The following is a 20,350-nucleotide window of genomic DNA, read 5'->3' as shown; positions in this document are numbered from 1 at the left end:
TTAGGCCTGGAGTTAACGCAACAGTGAAATGAAATGCAACACTTTATTGATCCCCTTTGGGGAATTCTCTAGCCTCTCCTCTACAGAGTGCAGGGTCAGACACAGAAAACACCCCAGGAGCTTAGGAGTTTAGTGTCCTGTGCTCAAGGACACATGAGCAGGGAGCGGCTCGACTCGACTCGTCTGGTGCAAGAAAAGCTCAAACATTTAAACAAGTCACATAAAGAGGTACTTTGTAGCCTTATTTTGAAGGAATGTTTGATAAAAGAAGATTAGAAAGCTGAGTCCAGCTTTACAATTCACACCACAAATGACAGAAAACAATACGATATAGTACTAAACATTAGAGTTGCACCACTAGTGTTTGGCTTATCAAATCTAATTCGTCAAAGACTCAGTTTTCAAGACTGGCTAAAGTAGGCAGGATTCAGTTTGGAGCTGTAATCACCTTCTGATGGCCACAGACACTTCAGTGTTGAGTCGCAGCCCAAATAATGTTCACAGCAGCAGTATAAGATATGAAATATTGATTTAAATATACCAGGCCTTGTCCACTTTTACACATCATCATTTTTTACTAGATACTTGACCCAAATGCTGGAGGTCCTGATTCAGGACTGTTAAGCTGATGATCTTAAATTATTGATATATGAAGGGAAAAGTTGAAGTGGGAGATTGTCCTGAAATTGATCTGGACGTGTCATATTTCTGCTTTATCTTTGGCTGGAGGCTGGAAAAGTTCCAAATCAGTCACATTATAACCAAATGTCAAGTGTGGATTCAGTCCTCTTGAAGGTTTCCTGTTTGTAACAGGAAGTAAATGTCATGTTTGACCAGGTAATGTCAAACTAAACAGCAAACTTTTCAACTTAACTCACTGGCCTTTGTGCCACTCCTGACTGTGACTTTATAGGAATTTAGATCATTACAAAGCATTCCAACCAAATCCAGAATCTATTGTTCTCTTGTCCAGCAGCACACTGGACTCAATAAAACAGACTCTCCTTTCACAGGAAGATGTATTATTCTGTGACTCATCGATTGCTTCTTGACCCCCTGGGTCGAGATTCAGAAGCCGAGATCATCTCAGCGCCACGTGAAAATAGAAGCGCCTCTTATTACTGCTGTGTTTTTGTTTCTCATCCCGAGCGGCTGATGTAAACACCTGCAAGTTACCTGCCTTGCTCAAGGACGTCAGGGAATTGAAGTACAACACTTCTGGGTGAGAAGCCCACATCTCGGAGCCACTGCGGTGCTCCTGATGAAAGCAGCCGTGTGTTTGATGCTGCGCGGTTATTAGAAGCATTTGTCCGAGTGGCTCGGAGCAGCGCGCCGATGATGAGCTGAGTGACTGAGCTACTGTTTGCACAGACTCTGAGCTTAGAGGATTTTTAAGTAGCTCTTCACCATGGGACCCCTCTCCTCATTATCTGGAGTGGGGATGTGGGAGAGAGAAAAACAAGGGCAATGCGCAAAAAAAACCCAAACAGCATATGGATTATTATTCGTCTGCTTTTTAGACAAAGGTTAACTGCAGGTGCGCTTGTGTGTGTGACCAACTCGACATGTGTGCTTTTAACAAGCCGAGCGGGGTTACATTTGTGCACCAGCAGGCCTCAGGCCAGAATTTTAAAGCAGCAAACACTGCTTTGTCTGAGAAGGAACGCTGAGCAGCACTGTATTTTTTTTTTAGCTGTTTGTTTTGTTTGCCACAAAGTTACCGTCTCTGCTTTTTCTTTTTTCTTTTTTTACCACCCGATCCACAGCACCCACCTATGCCTCAGCGGTCGCCCACATGATACGCCCACCATTCACATTTCACACACCTGCACTGAAGAACCTGGAGTCTCTTGGTCGTCTTAATTTTGGCCCGAGCGTTTTCTCCAGCTCCACGTCTGGTCTCGTTCTCACCTTCAGCGGAGAAAATGGCTCCAGTATTTCATCCTAACTGCCACTGAATAGTCATTTAACTGTCCTATATTTAACTTAATGACCAAAGCGTCACAGACACCCTGATTGACACATACTCCTAAATCAGAAGCCACTCTCATTTCCAGGATTGCAGCGAGCCAAATGTCTGTTTATTAACCATCTGACATATAAAGTGGAACCCGTTTCTTGAGATTCCACTGTTCTCCGTCTCCTGTGAAGGACTTTTCAAATATTTGATGTGCTCTGAACAGAAAAACTTAATTGGCTCGCTCATAAGACATGTGGCTTCCATTAGCTTTATGTAAACAGGCAGCTGGCACATTACCATCACATCGACTGTAGCTCCTATCTGACACTTTGCTCATATTTATTGTGGCACAGAACATGTTTGACGTTTATTTATTTATTTATTTAGCTGAAATGGAAGCACTTTGGTGTTAATGCGGCCGGAATTAGCCGTACAGATTTTCTTATGTTCGTACAATAATTAAACAGCAGAAACCAAGCAGCTAAGTGGAACTAATGACCAGGAAAATCAGCTCTTTGCTTTACAGTAACATAATTAGTTTTTGCTGCCATTTAGTATAAGTAGAGTTTGAATGTTTTCGAGATGGCGTTTCAATTCAAAGTGGAGTATTTAAAGATGCCATGAAATGCAAATTAGAGTGTAGATCATGACACACAGCTGGGATTAAAGAGGAAATGTTTAGGAGGACATATAGACGACTGCAGCAAATGCTGACACCGTGTTCAAGGTAATAAAGCAGCAGTCCGACGTCACAGACTGCTTCTATACAATTTTAGATGAAGACACAATAAGAGAACATGTCACCCATTTTTACCTGTAGGATGTCAAAATAAAATGCAAAAAGATATTATACTAAATGGATCATAACAACAGCTGTGCAAAGAAAAGCATCTTATCAACAGCTAATTATGATTTTTAATGAGTACTAAATCAGTTCAAGGTGAATGTTGAATTACTTTAAAAAGCATCTTCAAAATTAAAGAAAAAAAATGTTTTGAGACAAATTCAGGGAGACAATTCAAACGTGCTGGGTCTCAGTCACGTTTTAGGACTCCTCTTTCTTGCTTTGTCTCTCAGACAGAGCATAACCAACCTGATAGGTCTCAGGAAAAACAACTTTAAATGGAGAAAAAAAAATCAATGGCTTTCAAAATAAAGTGCTCTAAATCGAGGTAACATTAGCTATTCTGTAGTTGTTAAAATTCATGAGGTATTCTTAGAGCCTTTCTCTGCCTCCATACACTTACATAAAATCTCAATCAGACAATCATCTGGCCAAACCCAATATTACAGTACTTTGACCATAAACCCCAAAACTCCAGGAGCCCCCACGGCTCATTTTAACACAACTGCTGTGATTGGTAGATCTGCTTTTATTTGTCTTTTAAGTCAAGTTAGACATGTGGATTCTCGCCTTTGACCAATGGCAAACAGCCTTGACAGCGCTGACCTTTGAGGGAACCGAAAGGCCACAATGACTATCGTCGCTTATTAGCTGTGTGTCACCATCTACTCTAATTTAACCCTCGTCTGTCAGAGTATGAACTGCTCCACAAAGGAGCTCATAATGAGACAGGAGGTGATGGTTCAAACACGGCTCTTGAATAAACTGTGTGAACTTTGTGTCCTGCAAGTGACTCATGAACTACTCCCTGTATAACAGACGCTTAATAGTTTACTCTTCAGAGGACCGTAAATTGAGATTTTGGACACATGAATCAACATTTTGCAGGTGTAATGCATCACAACTTTCATTTTTTCACACTGTGTGATTGTGAGCAGGGCAGGGCATGCAGTTCATTGTGGGAGTTCGATGGCACTATATTTAAGATACCAACTCATAAAATGGTGGACAGTAAATATAGTGCACTAAATAGTAATTAGGACATAGCCCTCAATTGTGACTGACTAGTGCCATCCACTAGTCCATCAACCTTCCTGTGAGTAGTTCCTACATCACCAGGCCTCTAGCTTCAATCTTGAAGATGTAACAGTGTAAAATCTATTTTCAAGACCTTCATTAAGTTTTCTAAATCAGTGTTTTCAAAAGATGACCCAAAACATCTGGAGCTTGGTAATATCCCAGCATAGAGAAACTGTACACGATGCACAGAGTGTGGGAATAATGAGTGGGTTAATTTGGCCGTGCTGCTCATTTGTGCCCCGGGTCCCTGGAGCGAGTTCATCCATCCATATTCAGATAAAGACAATTTATTTTTGTCCATTTCTTGTAGGTGTCGTCTTCTGAATTCTTAAAGCCTGTTCATTTCTTCTGACAGCCTCATTGTCCTTTTTTAAAAAAAGTGAAATTGTTGTCAGAAGTGTTTTATTCCACCAACTGTGACGGGTTCACAAGAAGTCAACTTGGTTAATTAGTTGTGACCCACGAGTAGACAGATGCACAATGCAGGACTGACACAGAACATGTGGGACAGAATCCAGCAGCAGCTCCCGACAATAAGAGGAGCTTCAAGACGCAGCAATTCTTTAAATATCATTATCCTAATTATTCTGGTGCATGAGGAAATGCACATCCCTCAGCGCCGTTCTGAAGCCGTGAATCGCACAGTGTGTCTCCAGCACACACAAACGCACAGCCGAGTCTCCTGCGAGTCATGAGGAGAGAAAGTGTGAGGGGAGAATGACACAGCAACCGTCGTCCTCTCCTTCTGCTTCTTTTCTTCCCTCCTCTATAACACGTCTCCGCTGTGAAGCAGGGAGGATGGGTGTTTTTGTGGTTTTGCGCCACAGTGGGATGTTATTTTCTAAGATTATAAGGTGGCGAGGAGAAACATCCAAACAACAGGATTAATGTCATAGTGTGGGATTTGGGGGAGCTAATTCATCAGAGACTGAGATTCACTGCAGTGTTACCCAAAATGACTTCTCCCTCTCCTTTTGGTGTCTCAGCAGCAATAGAACACAGTTTTGTCTAAATATTTGAATTGTCACATTATTTTGATTTAATGGATTTGTTTGGGTTAGTATGATTTATAGCAGAGCTCTTGATAGAGCAGAGGGAGCAAGAATTTCAACTTTCTTTTTGCATGTGTGCCTCTGAATTTCTTATGCAGTTCTCAGCTTTCCCATGTGGAAATTGCACCAGTTTATTTATTCGAATTCAATTGCGACACATGTTGTATTGCATTCCTAAATGGTTTAATTGTGTGTCATCTGCATAGAGGGATATCCACCAGTTCTGAAAGTTTTCATGCACTTCAATGAGTTTGGGTGTTTATTCAGAGTGACCTACTATAGTGGTGGTTCTCAAACTGTGAGCTGGGGCATGGACGAACAAAGGACAATATGGAGTGACACCAAGTTGAACAATTATGATGTATGTAGGGAAAATAAACCAAAAAAACCTTTCGGCTTCTGAAGCGAGTTTCAAATATTGCAAGGCAGGGGCTCTTATAGAGCCTATTATTAGTGTGTAGTGTAGGAATATTATGTAGGACAATAGTGTTCTGAATTCTTTCTTCTTATTTAATGCTTCAGTACGTGTTGGTATTATTTGCCACCTGCATTGCTTTCACATTTGACACAGCCCCCTTTGACTAATTAAAGCATTTCTTGGCACTTTTCCGACACAGATGTGGAGGGTATAATCAGTCGCACACTTTATAGGCTGCTTGTTAGATCAACTCTAAAATGTACTTAGTAAATGTGCCACACAGGAAAAGAAATACACTTTCCATGTCAGCAGTATGACTCTAGTAATATTTTTGCACATAAAGTAGTCTCGATTTTTATACGAGCTATTGCATAAAAGTAGCAATCAGAAAGCTAAGAATTTCAGCAAAGCTTTCGGTATCTGACCTAGGGGTGGGCGATATATCGAATATACTCGATATATCACGGCGTGTTCTACGTGAGATGTATGAAATGACTATATCACGACCATCGAGTACTTGTCACGTAAATGTTTTAATAATATCCAATATTTTCAAGTGCGCCCTCATTGCGACTTTATGGCAAAAACTTTGAAAAAAACTGGGAAAGTCAGCCGATTTTCAAAATAAGACGTGGGTGTTAAATGTATTAAAGGTTTATTTATAAAATATGAATAATGGTTAAAATTTGATTTAAAAAAGTGTCTCATAAGCCAAGTATGATCCTGCACTGCTTCAATGCTCATATGTACATTATGAAATATATAAAAAATTCATTAAAAAAATATGACAAGTGTTAAAATGCTATAAAGAGAGTGTGTGTCGTATAGCAGGTGTAGATCGACTGTTCTACACTGATTTTGAGGCAATAGGTCACATGACCTGGAAGCTATTGAGCGTTGAAGCTTATATTTACATTATGAAATGTATTAAAGTGTGCTATAAAAGAGGTGTGTCTTATACAGCAAGTATAAATCTACTGTTCTACATTGATTCTGAGCAATTACAATGCTATCAAGGTAATAATGACATTATTATTTATTAGAAATAAACAATACAAAACAGCAACAACAAAAATATCGAGATATTTATCGTGTATCGCGATATAGCTTAAAAATATCGAGCTATTGGTTACAGGCCATATCGTGCAGCCCTAATCTGACCATTCTGTCTCTTTTTGTCCCTTTTCAGCCACCAGACCCAGACAACATGCTGGGATCATCCCAAGATGGCCGAGCTTTACCAGTCTCTGGGTAAGATGTTCATTTTGACATCCCTTCGTGATACACAACACCGTTGATCGATTATCAAGATGACATTACGAAATGATGAGGCTGCTTTGGCTGAACCAAAGCAGAGCCGTCTCCTTCCTCTGCGTCTCTAACTCCACCTTTTTTCTCGCTTCTCCTCCTTTAGCCGACCTGAACAACGTTCGATTCTCTGCCTACCGAACAGCCATGAAGCTCCGACGCCTGCAGAAGGCGCTCTGCTGTGAGTACTCTCTGTCTATATATACTTTCCATGTGTATATGTGTCACATAGGGTTTTTGTCTCTTGCTTCGAGTACACTCCTCTTTCATCATGAGTGCTCCTCTCATTGTGTTCCAGCCCTCCTACACTCCTCCTTTGTTCTTTCTTGTCTTCTGTCTACCTGTTTTTTTAATTCACCTCATTTGCAGCATTGCTCTTCTTCTCCGTCATCTCCCCTTCACTTCCTCCTTTGTGAATTCTTTTTTCCTCCTCCTCCTCCTCTTCGTTTCCCCCTCTCTACTTCTACCATCTTTGCCCCTCTGCCCTCACAGTCTGTATATGTGCGTGTCCATATGTGTGTTTACTCATCCTTCTCGTCTCTCTCCAGTGGATCTGTGGAGTGTGAGCCGCCTACGAGCTGTTATGTGTGTGATATGTTTGAAGGCGTATGGCCGGCTGCAGCACTATAGCACAAAAGCACGATTTACTGTGTGTGAATGTTTTCTAAAAATAAACCTGAAAAGGTTTAGTGATTAACCTCAGTGAACGCTGCATGGCACAGCTTCTTTGTTTCCCTAACCTTATAGCGCACATCATTCCCAACGCTAGACTTGGTGGGCATTTCTCTCTTTTCATTATTACTCTCTGTTTCTTCTTAGTATTCAGTCCGTCTCTTTTGTCTTCTCGTTACTATCTCCTGTTGTTCCACCTCTTTCTGTCTTCCTCTCTTTCTGATTTATTTATTTGACTTTTTGATTTGCCTTGAAGGCATCCCACAGAGGTCCATAAATATCAATGCTTCCTCTTTTTAATTAAAGTCAACACAAGCTGCCTCCACACAAGTCAAATCCTGTTATTCAGATCTAAATATTATTTCTCATAGCCAAAATAAAGCCATTTTCTCAGTACAACAATATATGCATTCCAGTATGCAAAGAAAGAAATAAGGATAAATTATAAAGTCAAATTATCATAATGATCCAAAAAATGAACCGTTAAAGGTACTATCATGAATATTTATGTATTAAAAGTGATCACATGACTGTTATTTGGTTCTCCACGCTACAGTTCCCCTCAGCTATACAGAGCATTTTAGTCTCTTTCAGCTCATTGTTTTGGTTTCTCACTGTCACCACTCAAATCAGCTTTGAAGGCAAAAATCATTTGATCACTGGACTGTTGACCCCGAACATGAACCCCTCCACGAGCACATCCTTATACACTGAGAACATAGAAATGTAGAAAGACATTTCAAACTGTTTTTTAGAATGAAGTGACGGCTCGACGCATCAGGATCTGTTCTGTGAGACTCTCTCCTGCTGTCCACCATGTTGTATGTTCTTGGAAAAGAAAAAGGAAACAGCCGGTGTGCCAAAAAACCACATAGTCACATAATTCAAAAGGAAGCAAACATGCGAGACACAAGCGTTAGAGAGAGTTACCAGTCTAAATTCTAATCCTGCAAACACAAGATATGTATATTTTTTTAGTACAATAACTCTGTTCATTTCTGTGAATTCAGACTTCTTTCTTCGTCAGTTGACATATTGATTATGTTTCTCTCTATTAACACACCTCTCTCCTCTCTTTCTGTCCTTTAGTGGACTCAATGAATGATAAAGATGAATAATGTGACACTTTATTGATCCCTTGGGTGAAGTCACCCTCTCACTAGCATCCTTCAGCTCAAGGGCACTTTGAACATGGAGGGTTTGAACCCAGTCGGTCCGGCTGAAAGACAGTCTGAGCTCACACAGCTTCAGCCTTCTGTGTTTGTGTGTGTGTGCACTAGCTGACCATTGTCTCTCCTCTCTGCTCGTGTCCGCAGTGGATCTGGTGAGCATGCCGATGGCGTGCGAGGTGTTCGACCAGCACGGCCTGAAGCAGAACGAGCAGCTGCTGGACATCTCCCAGCTGGTCACCTGTCTGACCAGCCTGTACCAGCGGCTGGAGCAGAGCCACTCGCACCTGGTCAACGTCCCGCTGTGCGTCGACATGTGCCTCAACTGGCTGCTCAACGTCTACGACACGTACGTGGAGCACATTGTACACACACACACACACACACAGTGCATGCATCACATCAGTGAGACTGACTCGTTTTCTTGTTTTGTAGTGGTCGCACTGGAAAGATCCGGACTCTGTCATTCAAAACTGGAATCATCTCACTCTGCAAGGCTCACCTGGAGGATAAATATAGATGTAAGTAACACACACACACACACACCAATAACAGCTTTTTTGAGGCATTATATTATTATTATATGATTTTTATATTATGTTATATATATTGCTCCTAATGTTTCAATATTTCTCGGAAACTTAGTGGATCTATGTCATATTTACAACAACAGTTTGTTTGTATAACTCCACTTGTTGTTTATATTTAAAGAACAAAACTTTAGCTAAAGTGAGGGGGAGGGCACTTAATTATTAATAAGCCACATTAATCCAACATCTCCTGCATAAACAGGCAGAGTTCTAAACGCTGAGCCTAGTGTATGCAGAGGTGTGTGTTATTTTGTAGCAGTCTGATGTCATTTGCATGTGATTTAATGGAGGTAAACACAGTGGATATTCAAATCCTCGAGCCTTCTGGTGGCTGCAGGGATTTAATGAAGTGAGGGAGAAGCTTTTCACACAGTGAACAACAGAGCCACTCATTCATTTCTCCATATATGCAGGCTTATTCACAGACGTTCCACATTTTAAATGCATCTATCGGTTTGGCAGTGTTTTAATTAAAGTGTTTTATATTTAATGCATTAGTCAGTTACATCTGAGACCACCAAAATACCAACAAGCTGCCTCATTTGATTGAACCTCCCACAGAATTCCCAGAGACACAGACGGCGTCAAAGTCATGAAAATACTCAGCTAGAGCTGCGCTGCTACTGCTGCTCACTGCACCGACATCTTATTTTCTCCCTGTCTGTCCTCATCCATCATTCTCTCTTTCCACTCTTTTTCTTCTTTCTTTTTTGCATCCCGTCCCGTCCCTCCGTCCTTCTCCTCCCTCTCCATCCCTCCAGTCTTGTTCAGACAGGTCGCCAGCGCAACGGGTTTCTGCGACCAGCGTCGCCTGGGCCTCCTCCTGCACGACTCCATCCAGATCCCCCGGCAGCTCGGCGAGGTCGCATCTTTCGGCGGCTCCAACATCGAGCCCTCCGTCCGCAGCTGCTTCCAGTTTGTACGTGACACACTCACACACACTGCTTTGTTTGGCAGTCTGGTTTGACTTTCGACAGAGTTATAGACAATCATAACAAATATACTAATAATAGCAACAGGACGGTAAAATGCTGCATCTGCCCGCATTTCGCTGATGCCTGAGGTCACACAGTGTCCGAGCGTTTGTTTACATCAGGCTAAAATCAGGTTTATTTATAGAAAGAAGCTGGATCATCACTGAAAGCTTTGCAGAAAATAAAGGGCAAAACATCGATAAAACCAAGGCTAATAAAAACAAGTGCATTACAGACTCCGGCAAACGGGGCCAGAGAGTGAGAGTGTGTCAGTGTTTGTGTGAGCGGGAGAAGTAAGTGAATGACAGCCTGCAGGAGATCAAATGGATGATCTCTGACAGGTGTAGAAATGCTGCTGGAACGGAAACATGAACATTTTTATAGACGAATGAGGAAAAAAAAAAAAAGGCAGAATAAACCGTATATCTACCTGCACATCGCTGTTAAAATGATAAAGTGTGTGACAGCACAGAGAAGCGAAGGGAGTCGCCAGCTCTCTGCATCAGCGTTCCCTTTATGTTTCTTTATGTTAGGGAGCAGACAGCACAAACGTTTGAGCCACAAAACAAGCTGCAAATCTAGCAAAACCCACGAGGCTTCGACAAACTGCAGTCTGACTGGATTATCCCTGATCTCTAGAAGATGATCGAACATTTTTATGATTTAAATCTGAACTCTGGACACCAAATGTAGCTCTTATCCTCAAATGTATTCATGAAGTAAACCATTGTCATGTGTTCCACAAAGGGAATATTGTCTAAATGGACTCTCCTCCAAACGGTAATTGTCCAATCATAGCTTAGCTACAGTAACTGAGCATGAAAGGTCTGTCAAGCAAGAGCTGCCCAGCATTTAAAGATCAACGTCAAGATTCTGTGCAGACTTTTGGAGCAAAGAATTCGTGGCAAAAGGAAAATAAAGTTATAGTGAAGACTAAAGACTAGAGCCAGTATCATTTGATGGTAGTACACTAAAGAGAAATGTAGCTTTTAATGAATTTAGAGTGTGTAAAACGACAAACAAACATAAGCATGTCCTGCTAACTAACTACTTCCACCATTTCCAAGGCCAAGAGCTAGCACATCATTAGCTCGCTACATTATATTGTGATGTGACCTTAAGCTAAACAAAGCCCTGTTCACTTCACCATCACTACTAACAGTATTTACTGTAGTCCAAGAAGAGTTTAAGCTAACGTTATGCGTTATCCGATGCGGGCTTCGAACCGGGGCCAGCTGCAGCGAGGACTATAGCCTCCACACACGGGGCGGCCGCTTAACCCACTACGCTACTGACCGCCCCAACACATTTTAACTTTTAAAGTGAACGAATACAAGAACATGTTGACTTGTATGTCTGTTAGCCTCAGTGTTTATGTAACTAATGAATGTATATTTACGTGCTTCTCATTGTACAAGTCAGACCGGAACAATAAAAGTCAGTTTTTTAAACCAGCTACCGTTAGCTTAATTAGCTATGTAGTACAGCTAATGAAATGTGCAGTGACAGCTGTCTGCTATGAGAACATGGTCGGCAGCCAGAAGTGAGCAGCTATTTCTGTCTGAATTCACGGAGCCGGTGGTTCAAGGAAAGGACTGCGAGAGGTAAATCTGTCATTCCGCTCTCATTGTTCACCACGTATGTGGCGTGCGAGAGCGGAAAGCTTGACAGGCGAAGCGAGCGTCAAATTGTGATTTCTGGAGATAATCATAGTCCCCCCCCGGGAAGCACAATCAGCATGTGTCACCTCCTGCCTACCTGCTTTGTTTGTGATTTCACTGAAGACATTTCACATGCACACTGATTGACAGAGCCACTAATACACACCTTGATAAATGTGAGCTGTCAACATGGAGATTTTCATGTTTCTGACGGTGTAATCATCTGCTTCTTTGTGTTTGTATCTTGTCCCGTTCAGTGACACTACATGGAATTAGAACATTTGATAAAGTCTGTAAATATACATGCTATGGGTAGATTATGTCTCATCTACCCTTAAAAGTGGAGGTAGCTTAGCTTTATTTCAGCTGCTTCCTCTGAGGAGTCTTTGCATGTGGGTGTGAGACAGACAGACAGACAGACAGACAGACAGACAGAGGGCGATGTGGGGGGTCAGTTCCATGGAAACTCCACAACCCCGGAGTTCCCAGAGTCCCTGCTGATGGGAAAGCGATGGATGAAGCCAATATGTTGTCTCCGATTATTTTTATCCTGTCTGTTCATATAGAGACTTGGACAGGCAGGAAAAAGGCAGCTGGTCACTGTAGTTTTTAACAAACGTTACTCAAACAGGAGGAAATATATTTGTTTGGGACTATTTTCAGCGGTGGATGAATCCACATTTGGTGCTTTAGTGGGTATTTCTGCCAGCAGGGCGACGTGTGTCGGGTTGAGTCAAAATAAACTACAGTGTGTGGTTCATGGTAATGAAGGGACATGTCACCCAGTGCAACAGTGTGACTCACTGATGTGTTTTTAATAGTTTATGGACAATCATGGAGCTCTATGGCACAGAGGAAGGACATATACCAGGCTTTGCTAAGGATAGCAGGGTGTAGTTGTACGTGAAAGTCCTTGCACCAGAGTTTGAGTAGAATCTAGCATTTTTTGACTCTTTCACAACATAACATTCAAGGTTGTTTTTTACTGCTTCACAACCGAAAACATCAAGACACATTAAATATTTACGGGCTCCGCTGTGAGACGTGGATCCGTTTTTTCTCTCTCAGTAAAACACACAAAACAACACACACTTCTTCAAACAAAGAGCTGGTTTCATCTCCTCGCTCGAAGATAAGATGGGAAAAATGTTTCCTCAATGTCGCTTTTTTTCCTTTTGTATTCAAACCGTGCTCACTGTACATTCATCTTCCTCTCAGGCCAACAACAAACCAGAGCTGGAAGCTGCCATGTTCCTGGACTGGATGCGTCTGGAGCCTCAGTCCATGGTGTGGCTACCCGTCCTGCACCGTGTGGCCGCGGCCGAGACCGCCAAGCACCAGGCCAAGTGTAACATCTGCAAGGAGTGTCCCATCATAGGATTCAGGTCGGTCGAGTCACAACCACTTCACTGTTTTATCTGAGCTTTATAAGTGAATGTTTCACACGTAATCCACCTTTTGAGCAGCACGTCTGAGTGTCTAAACAAAAGAAACGAGCAGAATTGGAGCCATTTTGCCGTAGAGTATTATATTCTTCATCTCATTACAGAGAGGGCAATAAAATGCCAAATTAATTTCATTTTCAATTAAGCCCAAATGAAAGCGACTGCACACACAGATCTGTGGCTTCTGGACTCTGTGATATGTTTTAATAGATCAGTGTTTAATCTATAGCATATATCAGCAGCCCATTCACTATGTAACTACTTTTAAATCTGGTTATATGTCACCATTTTTCCGATAAGTGCCAGAGAGAGCAGACATTGCTGTTTTATTCTGGAGATAACACAGACAGGCTTTTCATTTTTAAAGCAGAGCGAGCCGCTCGTCCCTGTCGTGTTCTTCTTTATTTAAAGAGTCGCCGAAGAGAAGTGAGCTTTTCATACTTGGTTTCATGTATGGCACACACACACACATAGAGGAAGAACTGAAGAAGAGCCATGTCTCCCTGCTCGCCTCCACAAATCACGACACTCCGTCGGCTGTTTGAATCGAGAAGCTCCAGCATCTGTTTAAAGACGCTGTGCTGAAGATTGGAAAATTGGCATCAGCAGGAAGAGTTTTAGATGTTTTGTGTTTCCTGCTGATGGTGGGCCTCGCGTAAGAACCAATCATACGAGCAGATTTGTTGTTAACGGCATGAGATTTAAGAGAACAAACCAACGAGGCAGAATCTGACAGACACACCGGTCAGCTAGGATAATGCTACTTCTGAAAACACATGTACCTCAAACGCTCTGTGTAAAATGAACATTTCATGTTTCCCTCTTTTCCCTGAACACGAGCGGCTGCACACCCTCGCTCTTTTTGAAGTTTTGCATGCACAGTGTGCCAAAGCCCGTTTGTTATTTCACTACATTCTCAAAGCAAGCCTCTGCTCGCATTTCCTTTTCTACTTTCATCACAGAGCTACGATTCACTAAAAGAACCCGACACACCACTTTGTAACCAGCTGGTCCTGTGGATGTCGTTCGGTTCATTGTTCCCAAACATTTGATCTAAATGACGTACTTTGTTTTTAGTGTTAGGCTCACACTAAACACTAAATAAATGTGGTGAACTAAATAAATGTGGTGAACACTTCGAGAGTCAGCTGACCATCGCGTGACATAAAATGAATTTGCAAGATTATTAGCAGCGTGCCGTGGGCTGCTTACTTTATCAAGATGTTTTTCAGCATCTATCATATCAACAGTGTTGGTAGCTTGTTTCAGCTCCTAACACTGCTAAACTTAATATTCTGACTTAATGTCATTCATCAAGCTCAGAGAGTTTGGAGTATTAGACTTGTTAAAATGTAAATATTAAAATGTTTTCTGCGAGTTAAAGATCCCTCTGTTTATGGTTATTCTTCCAGTGGAAATACATTAGCGTCACACATTAGATCAGTGAGATTGCTCCCTGTCACCATCGCAGAGCTCCGGCTGTGAGAAAGCCTTAATCTAACTGAGCAGCAGCAGGTCAGGAAAGCAGCGCACTTGTACATATGAATGATTGATGGTCTGATGAGAATGACAGCAGTACGTTCATATTTGTAACCTTAACCTTTGAAACACACTCAAAGCTCAGGAGGCTTCTTCTTTTCAGACCAGAGGTTGGGACCCGTAAAGAGGGGAGTGTCTGCTCTGTTGTTGTGGGGCTCCTTCATGACAAGAGCAGTGATAAATTTTAATGAAGAGTCCCAGGGCCAGAGAATAAATTTCTCATTTAGGTACTGGGCTGAAAGAATTTTAACTACTCCTACCCTGGAGAAAACAGAGCCGTAAATTTCTCTTTTATTGATTCTTCTTTCCTGTTTCTGCTCTCCCACCATTCTTCCCTTTTCCTCTCTGCTCTGTCTGTCTTTACTCTCATCTCCTTTATCTCCTCCTTTTGTCTTCTTCTTTTACTTTCCTCGCCTCCCTCCTTTCCTTCCCCCTCCAGATATCGCAGTCTGAAACATTTCAACTATGACATTTGCCAAAGCTGCTTCTTCTCCGGTCGCGTCGCCAAGGGACATAAGATGCAGTACCCCATGGTGGAGTACTGCACTCCGGTATGAACACACACACACACACACACACACACACACACACATACACATATATCCCTGCTGCAGTGTGTAAATGAAATTAGAGACGTCTAACTGCCAGCCTTTATATGTTGTATGTTAGTTTGTGCACCAGGACAGGACTTTTATCTGACTTTTAATAACCCTCATTAAAACCAACATGAGATTGAAATATTTTAATTGCACAATAACATAAAAAATGTTTCCCACAAGGTGTAATCCATAGGTACAGTATGATATACATGTTAGCCATGTTAAAGGAGCAGTTTGCAGGGTTTAGTGTTATCTAATGGTGCCTCACCCCTTCTTCCTAGTGTGAAGGAGAAACAGTAAAAAGAGTGAAGAGTGACACAACCAGGGGTACAAATGATGATGTTGCTCTCCAATTAAAGTTTGCTAATGTCAGCTACAAGCAACAACATGTAAATGTGCCAACCATACGTCATCCTGCCCCAAGGCACCCAAAAATAATTATTGCAGTGTGTTCTGAGAGTCGGAATATAAATGACTCTGTGATTTTCTACTCCTTTCACTCATTTATTACAGTATATTCCTCTACAGTAGACCCAGCTTCAGTGCAGCCCGTAGGACTGCTGCACCAGGAAGGGAGTAACATTTTTTAGGTCGTAGATAATCTCTGACATAATAACAGAGTCGTGGAAAAGCCAGTGAATTTTACAGCAGTGGAAACTTTAAACGAGGGCATGAAATATCTTTTTACCAAATCACATAAGAAACACTATCCGTCCTCTAATGCAGCCGTAAACCTGAAGCTGTGTACACACACACACATATATATATAAAACAAAACATGTAGTTTAAACAGAGGGTTAACTGTGATTTCTTTAACACAGGCCCCAAAGCTAAAATAAAGACGCTGAGAGACAGAGAGCCATAAATCTGTTCCCTCTTTCTCGTAACTATAATGACACTCTCAGACCTGACAATGAGGGCATTAACTCCACTCACTTGATGTGTGAATAAAGGCAAAAGGGCTAGAAATAAATGAGTGGCGTGGACTGAAAGGTGTGTGTGTGTGTCTTTGTGCCCCACTCCCTTCGAGTGAACAAAGCCACCTTTGTGCCCCTTCTCTCTCCAGACTACATCAGGAGAGGATGTCAGGGACTTTGCCAAGGTGCTGAAGAACAAGTTCAGGACCAAGCGCTACTTCGCCAAACACCCACGCATGGGCTACCTGCCTGTCCAGACCATCCTGGAGGGAGACAACATGGAAACGTGAGTCTCTCTCTCACACACACACAAAAGGGCAAACAGGAAGAGAAACTAGGCTTTATTACAAACTGACAGACACTCCCACTCATGTGACCTGGATTAGAGGACACACTCAAACACTCACAAGTCTCTGATTGCACACAGACATTTAATTGAAAGTGTAGCCACAGTCTGATAACAGATTTAGCCGTGAGGGTGTTTGTGCAGTGGTGTGTGTTCAGCGTTGGTTTGCAGCTCCTCGTGTGTTTGCTGCCTACACATTACACATCTATTTTGTTTATCCATATCGAGTGTGTGTCAGCTGCTTCGTATTGTTGAGGGATGTGAGAAATGTAGAAACTGTTGAAGAGCCAATGAGCGGAGGAAAAATCCTGAATTTGTTATATAAATTTATGATTTAGAAATATGAATACAGCCTGGCTGGTTCTGGATCATGCAACGATATCTTCCTCTATTTTAGACATCTGTGACCAAGACATGTTCTAACATGAAAAATAAACTGATCAGTCGTCATATTCTACAGCATAAATTTATTATTAAATCACATTACTAAATACTCTTACTTGCCTTTGTGCCGATAGTGAGAAAAGCAGATTAATTCTTTTATGTCTGTCCGTTTACTATGAAGCCAGAGCCGGCATGTAGTTATCTTAGTTTATCATAAAGAAGAAAAATGCTTCTACCAGCTTTTCTGAAGTTAAATAGTTACCACATATTATCAATGTTTAACCCATAAAAGTTAAAATATTTAAATACTATACTACTTTACTAAAAGACTTTCCATTCTACCAGGGCTTACATGCAGGACTCTGTCTTGGCCGGACACAATGACTTCCTGGAGTTGCCACTGCTCAGTCGAGAAATATTCTCAACAAGCGTATTTCCTAAAATGTCAGACTGTTCCCTTAAAATGCAAAAAAGTATTGCCTTGTGTATATGAGTGAGGATTAACTGAGGCTAAACAATGCTAATGTTACCTGTCATCCAATGCTAAAGGCTGCTAATGCTACCTGTCAACCAGTGCTAAAAGCTGCTAATGCTACCTGTAAACTAGTGCTAAAGGATGTTAATGCTACCTGTCAACCAATGCTAAAAGCTGCTAATGCTACCTGTAAACCAGTGCTAAAGGATGCTAATGCTACCTGTAAACTAATGCTAAATGTTGCTAATGCTACCTGCAAAACAGTGCTAAAGGATGCTAATGCTACCTGTAAACTTATGCTAAAGGATGCGGATGCTACCTGTAAAACAGTGCTAAAGGATGTTAATGCTACCTGTAAATTAATGCTAAAGGTTGCTAATGCTACCTGTAAACTAATGCTAAAGGAATGCTAATGCTACCTGTAAACTAATGCTAAAGGATGCTAATGCTACCTGTAAACTAGTGCTAAAGGATGCTAATGCTACCTGTAAACTAGTGCTAAGGGATGTTAATGCTAAAGTTGAGGCAGGTCTCTGAGGTGACCTACTGTATAAACACTTGTATAAGCTATAATGTGCTGATAATATCTACCATGCTCATGTTTCAGTATATCTGCCATGAATATTGATGATTATGGAAAGTCAATATCCTCTAACACTTCTATTGGCACAAGCACACGCAGTCAATAAGTGAGCTATTGGCACTTAAAGAGGAATGATGATTGTCACTGTTATTCACTCAAGGCCAGGGAGAAGAAACAACAATAAGCAACCTTGTAAAAGCTTTACAGTTTACAGTGATGAATGAAGGTCGGAGCTAATGTGAGAATAAAAAACACACACACACACAGAATATACATGCACACAGTGTGCATCCTTCAATGCATCATCATACACACCGTTAATCTTGTGTTTGTGTGTTTTGAAAGACATGCACCTCACATAATGAGTGTTTTATTACGTCAGGTTGTTTGACTACTGAAAATGTACCAACGATCAATAATCAGTTCTTTATCAATGGTGATGGTGAATTTGTTTTCTGCGTGTGTGTGTGTGTCTGTGCACTAAAACTCATTTTATCACACCGTCTTGTCCGTGTCAGTCTTGTATTCTCATCCGCCACCCTCTCCTCTGCTGCCTCCCATACTACAACTCCCATCATGCTTTGCTGTGCAGTGTCCTCCCACTTCCCGTGTCATCATCTCACGTTTTTTGTCTTGCAGTCCTGTCACTCTGATCAACTTCTGGCCCGTAGACCATGCGTGAGTACCTGGCTCACACACACACACACGAACACACACACACACACACACTTTGACCTCACCCCTTTCACACTCGCTGTGTAGTGTCAGTGTGTTTGTAGCTGCGGTGGTTTGACATCTCATAGTTCTTGCTGCTGCTTGACCCCACATCACCCTGGAGGTCTGCGACTCAGGATGAGTCACTCCTCTGATTCGGAACATACAAATCACCAATGATTATTTATTATTAGACAGATTTTTATGTGTTAAGATTAGAAGATTGGGTGTTTCGGATAGTACACTTCTGTTTTAATGTGTTAAGTCATTGTGAGTCGTGTGTCACTGCTGAATATTAGCTGCTGTTCTGCTGTCTTATGAACATCATGTCATTCATTCACTGATTCTTACTGACATACACTGCTATGTCAGCATCGTGTACACATCACTGCTGTTCCACTAATGACACCTTCAGATCCTTCAGACATGATGCTGTGTAACATTTTGAACATAAACGGCTATCTGTGCTACTTAAGCTACTTATGAGCACCGGCTCCAACATGACTTGTTGAGTATACTCAGTTTAACTGGGTCAAGTAGGGTCTCATTTTACTGGGGTCTTATTTCCCCGAGTGGTTCTCTGAGTATCTCCTCTGATCATAATGGCAGCAGGAAAACATCTTTTGGGAAATCAATCAGAAGCGTATATAAAAAAGCTATATGGTATTAAATGACAATTATTTTAAGATGATTCACAGTTATTATTTGCCATAAAATGATTGCGCTCTGTGTATCACCTCGTTGGATCGAGAGTGTTTTATGTTTGATGAAAACAGGACTTCACACTCTATTTCTATAAATGAGTCATTAAAACATATGAAGGAATTATTTTTGGAATTAGTTCTCTGACTTTACTACCCTCCCGAGGACATTATTATCATTATACTGCTGCTCTTTTCCACCGCAGCTGCTCGTTAAATGAGAAATCATCACGCTGCTGCAGGTGCTGCCGTTGTCTCAGTGTTAGGTTCTGTAAAGGTCGACCGCAGTTTAGGCTCTGCTCAGGTCTCTCTTTTTTACAAAAATGTATGCGTGTCAACTTTGGGTGGAGCTCGTCATGTTATCACTGTGTCTGTGGGAAGTCAAGGTGACATGATTGACATGCTGTTTGTGAGTTCCATTAGCCTGTACACTGAAAGACATGAGCGTCAGTTAAATCTTGTAGAAAAACGATGTTTTAAAGCAGTACACCACGTTCTTCTCATCTGTTTGGGCCGTTAGCAGATGAAACTTAGAAACGTCAAGGTGTCCTTGTGAAGGGAAGTTTTCAGGATTTTAAGGAGTCAAACCTTAATTTCTCAAGGACTCAAACACAGCAGGAAAAAGTTGTTGGAATCCTCCGAGACTCCCGCTTAATGATGTCAAAATACTGATCTTTCCTTCGGCAGACGAGGTGTGACATCTCAGAGCCGCCGCATCTTTTGAAGTGCAGGCAAATGTATTCCAAGCCGGGAGTGCAGGATCCGAGCGGGGAGCTTATTTACAGAGCATTTCACACCACCACACATCTGTGCCTCGTACTGTCGCTCCCCTCATGGCTCTCCTGTGGATTCATGTGGCTTCTGCATGTGTGCGTGTGTGTTCTGGGATTAATGAGTCCCTCCTGGTTGGATTCACGGA

General features: G+C 41.7%; 1 protein-coding gene across 3 annotated transcripts in view; it reads left to right on the top strand.

Moving 5' to 3' along the window:
• The window catches only part of dmd (dystrophin), a 320,865-nt gene that overhangs the window by 285,516 nt on the left and 14,999 nt on the right, over positions 1-20,350 (top strand). For all 3 annotated transcript variants that reach the window (XM_027291475.1, XM_027291477.1, XM_027291476.1), the window contains 9 exons: positions 6,544-6,605; positions 6,769-6,843; positions 8,651-8,852; positions 8,939-9,024; positions 9,855-10,012; positions 12,947-13,113; positions 15,152-15,263; positions 16,378-16,514; positions 18,656-18,694. In XM_027291475.1, coding sequence (XP_027147276.1) covers positions 6,544-6,605; positions 6,769-6,843; positions 8,651-8,852; positions 8,939-9,024; positions 9,855-10,012; positions 12,947-13,113; positions 15,152-15,263; positions 16,378-16,514; positions 18,656-18,694 — 1,038 coding nt within the window. The remainder of the gene's footprint in view (positions 1-6,543; positions 6,606-6,768; positions 6,844-8,650; positions 8,853-8,938; positions 9,025-9,854; positions 10,013-12,946; positions 13,114-15,151; positions 15,264-16,377; positions 16,515-18,655; positions 18,695-20,350) is intronic.

The sequence above is a fragment of the Larimichthys crocea genome, chromosome XIX (assembly GCF_000972845.2).
Source record: "Larimichthys crocea isolate SSNF chromosome XIX, L_crocea_2.0, whole genome shotgun sequence".
Classification (NCBI taxonomy): domain Eukaryota; kingdom Metazoa; phylum Chordata; class Actinopteri; family Sciaenidae; genus Larimichthys; species Larimichthys crocea.
This window is presented reverse-complemented; position numbering and strand designations above follow the sequence as displayed.